Source organism: Engraulis encrasicolus, chromosome 11 (genome assembly GCF_034702125.1).
Source record: "Engraulis encrasicolus isolate BLACKSEA-1 chromosome 11, IST_EnEncr_1.0, whole genome shotgun sequence".
In the NCBI taxonomy this organism is placed as follows: Eukaryota; Metazoa; Chordata; class Actinopteri; order Clupeiformes; family Engraulidae; genus Engraulis; species Engraulis encrasicolus.
In genome coordinates, this window is record NC_085867.1 from 21913767 (window position 1) to 21930707 (window position 16941).

At 43.9% G+C, this 16941-nt stretch overlaps 1 protein-coding gene across 1 annotated transcript in view; it reads left to right on the forward strand.

Moving 5' to 3' along the window:
• The window catches only part of sfswap (splicing factor SWAP), a 75827-nt gene that overhangs the window by 39084 nt on the left and 19802 nt on the right, over positions 1-16941 (forward strand). The window contains exons 11-13 of the mRNA XM_063210210.1: positions 7713-7779; positions 7934-8206; positions 11567-11754. Of these exons, the coding sequence (XP_063066280.1) occupies positions 7713-7779; positions 7934-8206; positions 11567-11754 (528 nt within the window). The remainder of the gene's footprint in view (positions 1-7712; positions 7780-7933; positions 8207-11566; positions 11755-16941) is intronic.

The following is a 16941-nucleotide window of genomic DNA, read 5'->3' on the forward strand; positions in this document are numbered from 1 at the left end:
ATTAAACTGAGAGGACTGTATCAGGAAACAGACAAGCAGAGGCTAATTACCACATCTAGCTAACACGTGAGCTATCTTTGCAAGTGCTGGAAATACTTGGTCAAGATGAAAGACTTGCCCAAGGTAAGGATGATTATGTAATACAATAGTCTGCTCTGTGGCTTTCACTGTGTGATTGATGTACAGCAGGGGTGGGGAACCTATGTCTCGAGGGCCGTTTGTGGCCCATGAGGCCGTTTTATCCGGCCCCCGATATAGTTTTAATGTTATGCAGCTTCAGAGGACTTTTACGGCCCACGGATGAATTTGAAGTCGCCCCTCGAATGAAACAGGTTCCCCACCCCTGATGTACAGTATTTTACGTCATGTAACTTATTGTTTTTAAATCATTTCTGCATGTGATCACAAGTCCTTAAAAGTAGCGACATTTGAGCGACATTTGATTAGTTAAAATATATTATACAATCAAAGTTAGGTTTGTGACTGTCCATTTAAAACTCACACACACACTCACACACACACACACACACACACACACACACACACACACACACACACACACACACACACACACACACACATACACACACACACACTCCAAAGGGGATCAACTTACCTCAAAATGGTCTTTGGAGGGAGAATGATTTCGGATGGGATGTTGCTCAGAATGTTGGTTCGGTTAGTGTGTTGGCTGGTTTTGTGTGTTATCTTGCATGCTGAATACCTGGGCAACAGTCATTCACACAAGATAGTATAGCACTATACTGCATGACAACTCTTCTGGTTTAAAGAATCTTCAGAGTGCCATATGAAATGATGCGTGCCTGAAGCGTCTTTTTTCCCTGCTGGTTTTCGGATAGGCTACTGCAGTGTTGGGCAAGCTACTTGTAAAATGTAGTGAGCTAAGCTATCAGCTACTCAACCATAAAATAAGCTTCACTACACTAAAGCTACCACCATCAGAAATGTAGTGAGCTAAGCTTCAAAAATGTGGAAATGTAGTTCACTACACCAGAAGCTACATTTTCCCGACATATTGTCAGCTTGATTTAAAATAACAGATAGGCCTACCTTCATTAAACAAAACTTTATTGATCTCATTATACTTAATTGATATTTATTATACATTCAGTGTGTTTTAAATATCATTATAGGACACAGGCCTAGGGCGACCCCAAGTTCAAGGGGGGACATGGATATGTTTTTGAGGGACAGTGTGGGGCACTCCCTGGCGTGCCCCCCCCCCCCACAATTCGCTAACATTTTTCCTTCATATAGACCTACCTTACATGAGCTTGTGTTACTATGTGCGCATCGCATCGCAATTGAGAACTGCCGCTACTTGCGGTTAACTTACATAATATAGAACGTAGGCCTAGCAAGGAAAAAACAGTCGGTTTTCTGCTAAGGCGACGTGTTAAAAAGTAGCATGGAACAAAGTTACAAGTATATACAGAGGTACTCTAACCAATCTTGTTAGAGAGTACCTCTGGTATATACCACCTCTGACTTCATTTCATGCAGGTGGGTCTTGGAACCCCTGTGTGACTGCCTATATCAAGGAGAGTCATTTTTTTTCTTCAAGCAACAAAATGTAGCTTTTGTGGAAGCTACGTCGCTACTTGAGACAAAAGATAGCTTAACTACAGGGAAGTTACTCGATACATAAAGTAGTGACGCTACGACCAAGCTACTGGGGAATGTAGTTAAACTAGTAGCTTGTAGCTTGTAGCGAAGCTACTGCCCATCACTGGCCTACTGTGAATAACTTTGGGCATAGCATCTGTTGTGTTCTAGCTAGAAAGGTCTTTTTGGACTTAAATTGAAGCTCATGAACTTGGGCAGTTTTGTATTTACATTTGAGGGACTAATGCATATCATAACAGAGTTGAAAATGATCAAATTTAAAGACAATTTGTCTGGCGGACAAGCATTTTTGGGGCTTTTTGGGTATGTTGAAGATGATATTTGACATAAGAAAATGGCCAAGCCCTGAAACATTTTTCAGGTTGATTCCCCTATGTGACTTCTAGGACCATTTTTGCAATTGCAGTACCTTAATATTTACAGCTATACAATTTCGCCTGCAGCTTTTCTTTAAAAGATGGTTTTTTGGGCCCTGAGACCAAACGGGGCCGAGTTGGGAGTGCACCCTATCAACTCGTTATGGCCCAGGGTATATACTAACAGGAAATCATAGTGAAAAAAAGTAAGCAAAAAACATCCTGAGGGGTATACGTAGCTCCCGGCCTACTGGTCAAGAAGATGTTTTGACATGGATAGATTATCGTGGAGTCTGTTAAGGGTTTTACCATTACGGAAGTGACAAAAGCATCAGACTTTGCATGGTGTTTCTTTAGGGTATATGTAGTAATTCTAGCCTAGGAGCCCTCTGAAAAAAACTTTCTAACATGTCATATGAGTGAGTCTGTGCTTACATGCTTGACAGCAAATGTAACATTGTGAACAAGTTGAGAAGATTCATACTTCGCCTGTATTAAAATGAGTATTTCCCACACTAAAACTAAGGTGAGAATAGACTGCTGCGAATGCTCACTCAGCAGCATACTGAATGGGGAGCTGTCAGTGCAACAAGGTGTCCAAGGTAGCAGCCTCTCCATCTTCTAATTTCCATAACATAGGCCTAAATATTTTTATTTGCATGAGATAGAGTAAGGGACAAGGCCTCTCCATGTGTGTGAATAACCCATAACATCACCAAATTCTACATCTTCACACTTAGTAGTGTGCATATAGTAGTGAGTGCATTTCAGTCTTTTTTTAAGAATGGCATTATAAATTACTCAATGTATATTTTCAGTTGAGATGAAATAAAGAAAATTATTTCTAAGTAGGTGTTCAGTAAGTAGACAGAGGTAAATGGATTTCTTTTTTCAGACTTCAGAAGTCCTCACCTAGTAGCCTACTTGTGTTGTATTACCGTTACCTCAGTGATCACTACTTCTACTTCCAAACGGACAGCTCATGGACAACATGAACCATAGGTCTTTGCCACCCTTACCCACAGTATAGGAGAAATATCAATATAAAGCAACAATTCTCATATGGCATGCACTATGAAGGTGATCTCATTTTCTTGATATGCAAGGCACACACATAGTCCAGGAGGAAGGATAGCCAACCACGCCCCCTTTCCCCCCAACAAAATGCCACAGGACCTTTTTAACCAAGATTTATAGTGGTAACAGTAACATTACTCATTCCCACCACATCTTTTTGCATCATATTGTACTTGACCTCAGAATACTCTACATGTTTCAATCCTATGTATTTGTACAATAGTACAGTAGCATACAGTACAGTGCAGCACAGTACAGTAGAGTACAGTATGTTACAGTAGAGTACAATACAGTTCAGTATAGTACAGTACAGTACAGTAGAGTACAGTATGGTAGAGTACAGTATAGTAGGGTACAGTATAGTAAAGTACAGTATAGTGAAGTACAGTACAGTACAGTAGAGTACAGTACAGTAGAGTACAGTAGAGTAGAGTACAGTAGAGTAGAGTAGCCTACAGTATAGTACAGTACAGTTCAGTACAGTATAGTACAGTACAGTAGAGTACAGTACAGTTCAGTACAGTACACTAGAGTAGAGTACAGTAGAGTAGAGTACAGTAGAGTGCAGCACAGTACAGTGCACTACAGTACAGTACACTAGAGTAGAGTATATTACAGTATAGTACAGTACAGTACAGTAGAGTACAGTAGAGTACAGTACAGTGCAGCAGAGTACATTGCAGTACAGTAGAGTACTATTGTATGATGTTTGTATAGGTAGCTCTTTTGAATTTGTTCACTGTATATATAGGCCTACATGCAGGCTACAGCTGTTTAGCATGAAACACCTAATTCATCCATCTACGGTACATGTCAAAACTCTCTTGACCAGGGTCTTGAAAAGGTTTTCACTACCTCAACCCTGAAATATACATACTTTATCCACAGAAAAATAATTTTGAGTCTGGTTTTACCATGCAAAGCTGATTTCATGTGTATGCAAATTAGTGCATAATTGATGATTTATGCCCTCATTTGCATATCTTAACATCAAAATACAAAAAACATCCAATAAATGTTTTTATTCTCTTATCATCAGTAATCAACTGAGAAAGTTTCAAGGTGATATCTATGATTTAAGTTTTTTTGGCCTATTCACCTATATAGTCTTACCATAACAATATATTTATGCTAATTATGCAAATTGCCCAAAGTGCAACTTCGGGCAACCAAGCTAAATCCCCTTCATTTGACCTATAGATGACATTTCTGCAATAAAACTTTAGGGTACTCAACATTTCTGGGTTCAGTATAGGGGCCTATGGGGATCACAACTGGACTAGTGTGTGAACTTGAACACACGCGCCTACTCAAGCAGGTCAATTTCCGTCCAGTGCTCTGTGGGCAGAGTGAGAGAATGCAATGTGTACACGCCTGCTTTCTTATCCCATATTCTGATTTAACGCAAACAGTCCATTATCAATTTCATACATGGGCAGTATAGCATTTACATTTAATGCTGATCTCCATCAGTGCATCGTATATCTTTATGTGTATGTACCCCCGTATAAAAGTGGCTGAGGAGAAATGCCTCTGCATAGGTCAAGGCAGCTGTAATACTTGAGTGGAGTGGAAACTAAGGAGATGAATACATAATGTGGTTCAGACCAGTGAAGACGATGGTAGCTTAAACTTTTCTGACGTTAATGTTTGCTTGCTATGCTGACGGGCAGTGTGTGTTAGTGTTCATGGTAGTTTTGAGGTTAAGCACTCATGCTCGCATGGTCGTCCTCAGATCACATTAAGCCATAACCAGAACACCACACACACTTCATCACAACTTCTTGGAGATCAGGTTGGACTTAGTCCCACACACACACACACACACACACACACACACACACACACACACACACACACACACACACACACACACACACACACACACACACACACACACACACACACACACACACACACACACAGTTTGACTCGTTTATTTGGGAGGACCAATAATTATTGAGAAAACAATACAGCGCCCCAAACAATGTTAAAGAAGAAATAATGTGTCTTTTACATGAATACCAAAATTATAGTGGTCTACAGCCTCTTCAAGGATACAAGTGGCATCTCCTTCTCCATATGCAAACTGCCTATAACTGCAGAAAGTGAGCAATACTTGGCTAGCTGCTTTGCTTTTTCTTATTTAGGCCAGCTATTTGCAGTCCTTTCACACACAGCCTAAGAACATGGCCTAGGCTACCATAGAGAAGTGCCACCATGGATGTTTTGTAGCCACTGTCTGTCAATTCATGAACTATTGGTTGAATCAATGATATTTCACACAGACACAGACACACACACAGACACACACACAGACACACACACAGACACACACACAGACACACACACAGACACACACACAGACACACACACAGACACACACACAGACAGACACACAGACAGACACACAGACAGACACACAGACAGACACACAGACAGACACACAGACAGACACACAGACAGACACACAGACAGACACACAGACAGACACACAGACAGACACACAGACAGACACACAGACAGACAGACACACACACACACACACACACACACCTTTTATCCCTTCCCCTCCAGTCTGATGGAGCCATTCCTCTACTCAGTAGGAGGCTCTGGGGTCGGTGATGGAGTTGGTGGGGGTGGAAGGTCGGAGTAGGAGTAGAAGTCAGGGGGTTATGGACATCATTAAGCCTCGGCTCTCGCCAAGAGACTGCATTCCATCCCCTTGCTCGCTCTCTCTCTCTCTCTCGCTCTCTCGCTCTCACACTCACTCTCACTCTCGCTCTCTCTCTCTTGTTCACTCTGCTGTATCTCTCTCTCTCTCTCTCCCTCTCTCTCCCTAACTACTTCTTCTTCTGGATTGTATCCAGATGTAATCCATGTGCCAGTGAGTGGCCTCTCCCTGACGCCCAGGGCAGACGGGCAGCAGGTGTCAATCTTTACCCGCATGGAAATTTTAACTCTCCAGTCCCCACTCAGCGTGTCATTACTGACCTCTTATACTGTTTTCAGGCCGACCAGAATGGCGCCGGCGCCCACACCTGTTACGTTCGGCGGCACTCAAGTGCTTACCTGCGAACCACCCGCATTCATACCAAGCTCTAAACTTTTTCCACACATGATTGTGCTACCCGGATGAACTTGCTGACGTCCAATGTTGTTGTCGCGGTTTGCAGAGAAAAAAACAATTCCTTTCCGGTTCGCCAACGCCAATATCAGTGGCATGAACACACCGGTTTGCGATGTATAACTTTATTTAACGTCTGCTTGGTAGTCACTTCCAGGAAGCTTTCAATGCCTCATGCAGTTGCCAGTAGCCAGTGGGTCTTTGCATCTGCTCATCCAGCTTTTTCTCTGCATATGAAATTTTGCACACTTTGTTTTCCAACTACAGTGAATCTGGAAGTGAACCTGCTGCAAAAAAAGCTCTCAAAATAGACAGCTTTCTGACAAATAGGCAGCTTTCTCTTTTTTTTTCTTTTTTTAACTCTCCATATTGGAACACAAACAAAATCCTGGAATGAGTCTGATGAAGACAGGGTGAGAGAGAGCGAAAAGACAGAGCAAAAGGGAAAGCCAACTGGTTCCCAAAAGATAAGAGTGTGTGAGAGAGACACATATGGAGAGTGTCTGTGTGTTTCCAAACACCATGCGGTTGCAAGTCGTTACAGTAGGCTGCCAGCCTGAAGCCCCTTGGGGTCGTTGCAGTAGGCTGCCAGCCTGAAGCCCCTTGAGGTTTGTTTGGCATTAGATAGTGCTGCTCTCTGTCTCAGTCTGTCCGATGGGAATTGTCACAGAGGGAGCAGGCAAGAAGAAGACATTACTTGGTTTCACACCTGACAGACACGGACGCACGCATGCTCACACACACACACACACACACACACACACTGTTTGACAGTGTCAGACACCACACAATCCAATAATTTCTCCCTCGTTAAGGTCTGGGGGAGATGAGTGACACTGACAGCTCATGGTGGTCAAAGCGATTCAGGAGACTAGAGGCGAATCGTGTCACACGAGCGACAGTTTGTAATTGAACTCCTGGGATTATTATGCAAATTATCTATGACGCGGTTTGGCGACAGCTGCCACAGCCAATGAGATTGTTGCAATGCTTTCATTCTACTTTTAACGGACATACTCTAGTCGCTTTAATCGCTCGTATCGCTCTTGCGGCACAGAAATCAATCTCTGTTGCTTGAATCTCGTCGCGGTCGGAGTATTCCCCCGGTCACCATGAGTTACAGTCGGAGTAGGTCAGAGGAGGGGAGCGTTAGTTGTTTGGCGATGTGTGCCGTTTATAAAATGGTATTGCAGTGTCAACTAAAAGGTCAGACAGGTCGTATATTGCCGGTTTAAATTCACCAATCTAGACCTTTAAAACTCCCGACACAAGTGTTTTTATCTGTGGGTATTTCGGAGATAAAGGACTTGTGCTGAAGGGCTTTTTTTCAGCTTTTATTTATCGTTTTGTTTGCTTGCTTGTTTGTTTGTTTGTTTTTTTGTTAGTGAAAAATGTGAAGAGTCCTTTCTCTTCTTCCTCTTTTCTGTATTTTGGGAAGGCTATTTTGTGTAGTCAAGCTCTCATCACTTTGTTTTCTCGTTTTTCCCTTCTATGGCATTTCACAGACAGAGGAAGAGGATGGACCTGCTAACGGTTCATCTGACAAAGCGTCTAACGAGGGCAAAATGAAAGGTAAGGGCAGTTTCCAGCCTCAGCTGTATGGGTGTGGATGTGAGAGAGTGCTCTGTTCGTAATAAACCAAACATTGGAAGGCGTTTACTGTGTGTCTGTAATTGTCCCTCTTTTAACTTGCTCTGCTTCCCTCCTCTGCCCACTCTCTTCCCAGCATCCTTTGCCCCGATTTCCTTCGCCATCAAGTCCAAGGAGAACGACATGCTGCCGCTGGAGAAGAACCGTGTGCGTCTGGACGACGACTCTGATGATGAGCGGGCCGTGGACGAGGACGAGGTGGAGGGGGCCGTGGCGTCAGCGCTAGCTGCTGCTGGGGTCACCACCTCCTGTGGCAGCCCGGCTCTTAGGGAACCCCCAGTGGCCCCACAACCCCCACCAGAGGAGAGGAAGCCCACTCTAACTCTGGAGGAGCTGGAGGCAAAACAAGGTACACGAGTTTCCTTTGAGGAGCATGAAAAAAATCGTACAAGGTATATTTGATTTCTCACCATAACAGCATGTTATTCTATGGACATACCCTGTAAACAGATCAGCATGGAGGAAGCGTTCCACACTCCTCATACACTTCTGTCAGTTCTCTCAGATTAGATTCCATTGTTTTCAAAACAAACAATGCCTACAAAAATGAAAATGTTATCATTAGTTCTGGCCAGGCCATGGTAGTCAAGAAGCTCACCCCCTCCCCTCCTCTTTGTCTCTCATCCATTCCTAATTGATTCAGGTGTATCCCCTCAGCTGATCATCTGTCTTCCCTATCGATTTGCCACACAGCTTCGGCACGCCTTTTCAATTCTACCCGCTTCCTCTACAGTGGTTCTCAACCTTTTTTGAACAAACGCCCCGTTGGCCTCATCACAAGCCTTCCAACGGCCCCCAACTCCTCCCTTAGTATCACAAAATTAAACTGACTAATGCCCCCCAATGGCAACTAAGCACCACCCCCACTCACATGTATCCTTCTCAACGCCCCCCTAGAACTATCCAACGCCTCCTGGGGGGCTGTACCGCCCCCGTTGAGAAACACTACTCTAAACCGTATGCGTTCCACACTCCTCATGCACTTCTCTCTGTTTAGACTCCATTGTTGTCAAAACAACCCCCTTTGTCTTCCTTTGAGTATAACAAAGAAGGTGGATCTAACAAGAAGCGACAGCTAGTACAACGTCCCATAGCAACACTCTGCCCCATGATTTTCACGGCCGCCATTCTGGAATGAATATCGGACAAATTACATTGGAATGCATTGGGAATGTGTACAGGATTTCTACATAATACGGTAAAACTACATCGATGTAACTATCGGAAATTCTTCAGTTATGAATGCTTATACCATCTCATGTGTTTTTTCAGCACAATCAGTGCAGAACTTAATTATCTAATAAGGCTAAAGTTGCCAAAGTAGCTAGCCATATTGTGCTAACTTAAGCATTAGATCCGCGGTCTTTCCTATGGCCAAAGAACGTTACTATGGCTACTGGTCATAACAGAGTGGCGTACGTGACTACCTGTTCATTCCAGAATGGCGGATTTGACTCAAAACTGACTCAAAACGCCCCCTATTGACTGTTTCCCATAAAAGACCTGAGTTTCGCTCCTTGTTAGAGATGTATATTCTTTGCGTATAATCATGTTCATGACGTTTTGCACCATGATGGGGCCGGATTGGGAAATGACCCAGACTGGGCTTGAACATGGGTGCTCTAAGCATGCTTGTTTTACTTTGCTGCTGCATTATGGCATGACAAATCACTGAACTGCTGTCAGTTCAAGCCTGCACCACAATTAATGAGCACCTGTTACCTGGTGAAATATGAACAAATTAAAAAAATAGCTCAACAGTCTGCATTTTTTCCCCTGGACATTTTGTACAATTGCACACCAGGTTTCTCCATGATGCAGCACAGTCTAGAAAGAGGAAGCACGAGGGGGGGTAATGGCCCGATCATACTGCTCTGCAAAGCAACACCCACTGGATGAAATGAGGCTATTAACTTGTCAAGTGTGCCTTTCCTCCAAAGCCTATAATTTTTCTATTCTGTTTGACAGGCTGAATAAGCATGCACAGCATGTGCTGTGTTTTGGTAAAAATTAGAAACCCGTTCATTTTTAGTAGAGTGGGTGATGGGGTAAATAGTTGGTTGCATCGTTTTTGAGGCTAGATACTTCTCTGATTGTGCACTAATAGTGCCATTAGTGTATTATCATTAAAATGCAGTTTTGCTAAGCTGGTTTTTATTTAGGCCATGAATCACGAAAATGTCTGAAGAAGATGGCAACAATGAACAGCTAAATGAAAGAAAAGCCCCAAGACTAAGATGGGAAGATTCTCTTTTGAATTAAATTAATTCCCAGATTCTCAGCAGCCCGAGGGATGGGGGGGTTTGAGTCGGTTTTGGGGAGAATAGTCTGTACATGTTTCCCCCAGCACTTTATTGCGGTCACCTTGACAAGAAACACCTACCACCTTGACTAGGTCCCCTGAAAAGATATATTATGTATCATATTTCATGTTGTGAATGTAATTTTAAAGTTGCTTAGCCAGAAAAAAAAAATACTTTTAACGCCCCACCACCTTGACTAACAAACATTCTGGGAGAAACACTATTTTCAGGGATTTGTAGCTTGAGGGAAAGTGTTCAATTGTTCCCTACATATCAAATAAATGAACAGGCTTCTCAACATCACGATGGCCACCACTTTTCATTGCCAGCCGTTTTCCTTGGGATTTGGGTTCTCTCTTGAACATAGCGCTGCCCTTCCATCACACTAACCCCCATAGTGTCTACATCCCACCACAAGAACACTTGACTTGGCTCGCGTAGAAGTGCACATGTTTTTAATGAGGTCCCTTTTGTCATCCATTTATATACACTTCTCTTTGCAGCTCTGAAATGGTGGATTGGTGCAATTAATGATCTTACTCTCTGGAAATACTTTGGACAGCTATGACCCACTGAAGTTTAAGTGATCGAAAATCACCATTTAATGTGACCTCATGGTGGGCCTTTGTTTGGAGACCAAGAATGTACAGAGTGAACCTGCTTTGACTTCATGACTTGTCATTGTGACCTACCATTTCGCCCTTCCAAATTATTATAATGAAGTACTGAAGCCAGCAGAAAAAGAATGTTGTAAGTAGCTGGATGTCTTCTTAGCGATGACATTTCAGTGTTTGCAAGGGAGGTATTCAACCCAGATTCTGGTACACTTGCATACTGTTACATCAACACGAGTAATTTGTGTCAGGAATTTGGAAGGAAACTCTGCAAAGAAAATCTATGAAGAATGGAGCCATATCAGATGCGTTGTTGCTGTGAATGACATGGTTTCCCATGTGGTTGTGTATGTTTATGTGTCTGTGAGTGACCTATATGTGGTAAAGATGATGGAGATATAATTTCTTCATGCGTCTCCTGGTGTACACTTTCTTATTTCGCAACCGTCAATTTGCCAGATATTTTGTTTGTGCGTATAGTATACACAAGTGAAATGGGGTCTTGTGGCTTTGTTCATGTGTACAGGAAACTCCAAAGTGTTTTTCCCGTTCCCTACTGTCTTTATGTGCATGTGTGTAATCATGTTGGGCGTGCAAACTAGAAATGGGGTTTTGTGACTTTGTTTGTTGATGTCTCTACATCAGATGAAGACTAGCCGTGCGTGCGTGTGTGCACAATTGAATTGGGTTGTTCTCCCTTAGCTGGTGTGCATATCAAACCGAACTTCTGTGTTTCCAATCACTCCCCTCTCTTTCTCTGTGTGTGTGTTTGTCTGCTCGTGTGTTGTGCAGCCAAGCAGAAGCTGGAGGCGCGTCTGGCTGCGGCGGCTCGTGAGAAGCTGGCCCAGGCCTCCAAGGAGTCCAAGGAGAAGCAGCTGCAGGCTGAGAGGAAGAGGAAGGCCGCCCTCTTCCTGCAGACGCTACGCAGCCCCGACGCAGACACCAGACACGCACAAGAGACACCAGCCGCTGCCCCAGAGGTGAGTCTTGCATGCCTGTGTGGAAGAGACACCTCAGGCACTGGGTGTCTGTTTGTGTTGTGCATTTTGGAGACACCTGAAATTGTCCCGGACTGTGTGAAAGTGAATCTGTGTGTGTTTCTGTCTGTTCCTGTCTGTGTCTGAGTTTTCATTTCTGTTGGTGTTGGTCGGTAAGACTGCTTTTGCAGTTCTGTGTTTGATTTTGAGAATGCGTATACATGCTGCACGCACGCACGCACGCATGCACACACACGCCTGTTCTCTACCAGTAAAACATTATGTCCTTCTGGAAATTCCCATGGGCTGCACATCTGTTGTGTTGCAAAACTGATATGACTGACAGATCATCAGCACAACTTCAGTGTGTACAACATCAACTTTTTTGAAAACGAGCATCTTGTTTTGTGTTGCCTAATTACTTTAACCATTCTCAGGAGTAAACTCTCATTTTTCTCATCAATATCATAACAGTAAGGAAAACATCTGAAGTCAACAGGACAAGTATAAGCACGTGTGAGTGCACTGTTACTATGTGTGTGTACGAAATGACAGGAGTTAAACACGGAAAAAAGAAAATTGGAAGACACTGAGTCTCTGTCTCTGTCTCTGTCTCTCTCTCTGTCTCTCTCTCTGTCTCTCTCCCTCTCTCTCTCTCTCTTCTCTCTCTCTCTCTCTCTCTCTCTCTCTCTCTCTCTCTCTCTCTCTCTCTCTCTCTCTCTCTCTCTCTCTCTTTTCTCTCTCTCTTTTCTCTCTCTCTCTCTCTCTCTCTCTCTCTCTCTCTCTCTCTCTCTCTCTCTCTCTGCCACTCACTCACTCCCTACTTCCTCTCTCTTCCCATACTCAGCTGCTGCTCCTTGCCCTCTACAGCCAACTCTGCCTCTGCACCATTAATATTCATAGAAACATGCAGTGACTGGAAATGAATGCAGGAAGTCACAACCATATGAATGCCCAGTGAGGAGGGGAAATAAAGCATCGACCCTGCTTGGCAGGGAAAGTCTAAGTCCAGAATGAGCTCATGTCATGCAGATGTCTGCAGACCTTTTGCCCTCATCCTACTACTAGGAGCTAGCAAAAGGTCAAAGAGTTTTTTGAAGAAAAAAAATGCTTCCCATTTCTTAATCTGGATGAGGAGAAAATAGCATCAGACATTTCCTGTTATGCATTAATAAACCCTTCTCCATTCAGTACAGTAGCCTCCTTACAGTGTGCAGCTCCCTTCCTCCAGCAGTGGGAAGATCTCCACCACTCCTGTCTATTCAATAGAGTACAGCAGCAGCATCATGCTCACAGAGCGCAGCTCCCTTCCTGCACCAGTGGGAAGATCTCCAGCACTCCTGTCTGTCCAGGAACATTAACAATCCTCCTGGCAGCTCAGCTCCCTTCACATCTCATGCACTTCATTATGCACATTTGCCTCAACTGCCACCAAACCACAGCGGATATTAGCACGCCTGCCTGCCTTTCTCTCTCTCTCTCTCTCTCTCTCTCTCTCTCTCTCTCTCTCTCTCTCTCTCTCACTCTGCTTCCCATGCGTTGGCTCCCAAAATGGGAAAACCCGTTTTTGAGTTTTTTTAGTGGATTCTGAATCTACACATTCTAATGCACATTCTGTGTGATTTTCGTAATTATGTGATGAACAGAACTGACATAGATCATGAAAACACCTACAGTCAAAACTCCTACAAAGTCATTATTTGGATATTTCATCTGTGCAACTTATCACAATGCAGTATTTTTGAGGGTTATTACAGCAAATGAAATCATGCACACTTCCTGTTCACGTCACATCAAGTCGCCTGGGTAATCAAAACACCTAGCTTCGTCAGGGCTTTTCTAGCTTATCGTAAACACAGGCCTACAGAAGGATTAGGAGGTTTGCTCTCATCAAATTAGGTATGGAAATGGAAGTTTGGAATGAAAACCACTGCACAACACAGCAACAGAAACTTAAGTTGGTGAGTGTACTTCGGCGCATCTACTTTTTTGCTATACTTGAATGACTGACATGCCCATCAGGATACACTAGTAATTAGCTCTTCAGGTGATAATATTTGCTGTAAACAGAAGTGATCCAGGTATTTTTTTCATGAAAATAGTGAACTTGGAAGCGACTGGTCTTCTCTTTGGGGCGTGAAAATATATTTAGATCCTCAATTTAAACTCGGAGAGTCAAAGAGAGCATCCGTGACAAAAAAGCCTTTTTCTCCGTTCGAATGCGGGAAAGCGCCATATTTTGCTAAAGTAGCTGCCACTTAAAGTTGCATAACTTCGGAATGAAATAAGATAGAAGCATGCTGTAAAAAACTGTAGATAGCTTTCGAACAAGCCCTGACATGTATCTGTTGGTCTAAGACAAAATATTCGGTGGCTGTTCAAAAATGACAAAAAATGATGAAACTGGCTGGGAGTCTAGGGCTAACATTTCAAAAAACGCCTGGTAGTCAATGTGTTAGGCAGCAAGGAGACTTTTTGGATCGCTGCATTCCGCCATTTTTTTGTTGTATTTCCTATCTCAGACCTAACGTTGTTCATTAAAGAAAACAGCGAAATGGTCAGTCGGCAGGAGTCTTTTCAAATTGTCTGAGTGCTGAGTGACCCATGGGCCACCTCTGATGCACCTGCCAGCTGAGGTGTGCGGAAAAAAATACAAGTTTAACATTGTTCCTATCGCACTCCTATTTTGGTTTAGTCTTCCTTCTTCTGCTATCCAGCCACCCATCCATGTAATTATCCATTTACTTTCTCAGCCAGCAAGATCAGTGTGCATGGGGGAAGAAAAATAGATTTGGGTGGTTTGTAGGACAGTGCATTTTCAAGAATGATAATTAAGAGAGAAAAAACTTGCAGCCTTTTATTACCAGAGAAAAGCTCTTTTTGTTGTTGATGATAACTCGAGGCAGCAGTAGCCTTTTGTACACCATACAACACTGTTTGACATGCTGCTCAGGCTTGCAAAAAAATAGTGGGCAAAAATGCTTGAGGACAAATATTCAAGGGAAAAGATGCAAGTGAATATGAGAGCGGTTCAGGTGGAAACAATCCTGCGAAAGTCAACAAAAGAAAGTAAGAGCCATTGAAGTAAAAACAAACGTTATGGCTTCTGAGGCAGAAGAAGAATAGAGTAAATGGGGAGAGAAGGGATGACCCAGCAAAAGAAGGTGCACACTCTGTGCAAACAATGAATAGGCCCCAGTTGTTTGACCGGGGCTTTCCAACCACTACAGTGGATCCGCAGTAGTTATTGTCTGCACCCTTATTCCTCTCCCCAAAATAAAACCATGCTGTGGCCCTTTCATTACAGCAGCGTATACAGTACTTATACGTGGCCCATTGGCCAATAGATTTTTATTTTTTTTAAATAATCTGAGACATTTCACCACCTTGTCATCCATGGCCAATTGATTTAATAGTGGCAACATTTACTGGGCTCTTTTTGACACAATGTGAGCAGACTGTAAACCCACTTTTCCTATGCAGGTACAGCATGCTTGGAACGGAACCTGAATACGTCTTTGAAGTAGGGCTCACCAACATCGAAAATGTATCGAAATCGCGATATAAAGAGTAGCGGTATGCGTATCCTGTATCGATGTTATGGAGTATCACATTTTCTTCTGATATCTTGCAGCCCTACTATTTCCCCTTGTCAATTGTTTTGCCCTTGTGTCTTCATCTTTGCTTTGTTTCTCCACTTTATTCTTGTTTTCGGCTATTAAATTTTACATGTCAGCATGTAAAAGGTGTGGAAGGGGACAGAACTGATGCCGACTTCAGCGTTCATTCTCTGTGGGTGTGTGCATGAAGAGTGTAAAGAGATAACAGCCCATTCATTCATGAGTGAAAATGCCAGCATTGCATGCGCGCGCGCACGCACAAACACACACACACACACACACACACACACACACACACACACACACACACACACACACACACACACCATTGTCCATGTCCTTCAGGGGAGGGATAATGTGTCCATGACCAGCCAGGGAAGCCTTTTAAGTGGAAATAAGCCCCCCTCGTCGCGTCTTGCAGGCGTTTGATCTCTGCCAGGTCTCGGCATGGCCCAGGTTAAATACCGGCTGGCAGTTCTCATCATGGCCAGGTTAAATACGAGCTGGCAGATCCCTCTCATAGCACCCCAAGACGCAGTGGCAGAGTGTCAGGTGTGGCAGGATTCTCATCTGGCACCTGCTGGAGAGCCACACTGGTGCTGTCAGCTCACTTACTCCTTGAGGAGGGAGTGTCCTGCAGAGATGGAGAAGGGAAGGGAAGGCAAGGCAAGGCAAGGCAAGGCAAGGCAAGGCAAGGCAAGGCAAGGCAAGGCAAGGCAGGAGGCCCCTGGGCTGCGGTTGTGGTGGTTTTGAGTGGAGCATGGAGGAAGGGGAGAGGAGAAGTGACACCTTTGCTGGAGGGGTGGTGGGTTAGAAACTTGGACATTGAGCAGCAGTAGGAAGAAGGCCAGACGGCCAAAACGTCACTTCACCATTAAAACATGGAGCAGAGTGTGCGGCATTCTTTTCTTTTTCTTTAACATTGAGCAGCAGGAACCATCACCACCATCCTTCTTTTTGGTTCTCTCATTGAGGAGTGAGTGTGCTGAAGGCAAGGCGAGGCGAGGCGAGGCGGGGCACGCACGCACACACACAGGCACAATATCCATTTTGTTCCCTTGCTGGAGTGAAACTCCAGGGCAATGCGGTGGTGGGGCAGAGGCATGTACAGTGTCCAGAGAAGTCATCAGACACAAGCCCCCACTCCTTCTATACAGAATACATTTAACACACACACACCCTTCCTCATATGTTTTGGTTCCTCTGCTGACTGGTAGGTCAGAAACTTGCAGTATCCCTTCCTTTCCCCTCTTCCTTTCTTCTCCACCTCTTTGTTGTTCTGATGGAGTGAAGATCTGAGGTGGTGCTCAGGGTGATGGGACAAAAACTTGCACGGTCTCCAAAAATCATTACCTTATTTTTTCTCTTTTTTTCCCCTCCATCATTTCCTCCTCATATTCCTGTTTGCCCTTTCATTTTGAGAAGCGAAGTGTGAAGTGAAGCTCAGAGGGGGTGCTGAAGTTTTTAAGGACTCAAGTGGTGTCCCGAAGAGCTGTGATCGTCCTCCTTTTCAGCTGGAGCTTTTTTGCCAGTGTTGCTAACAGAGGCAGGAGGGTGAGCGAAAGCCTGA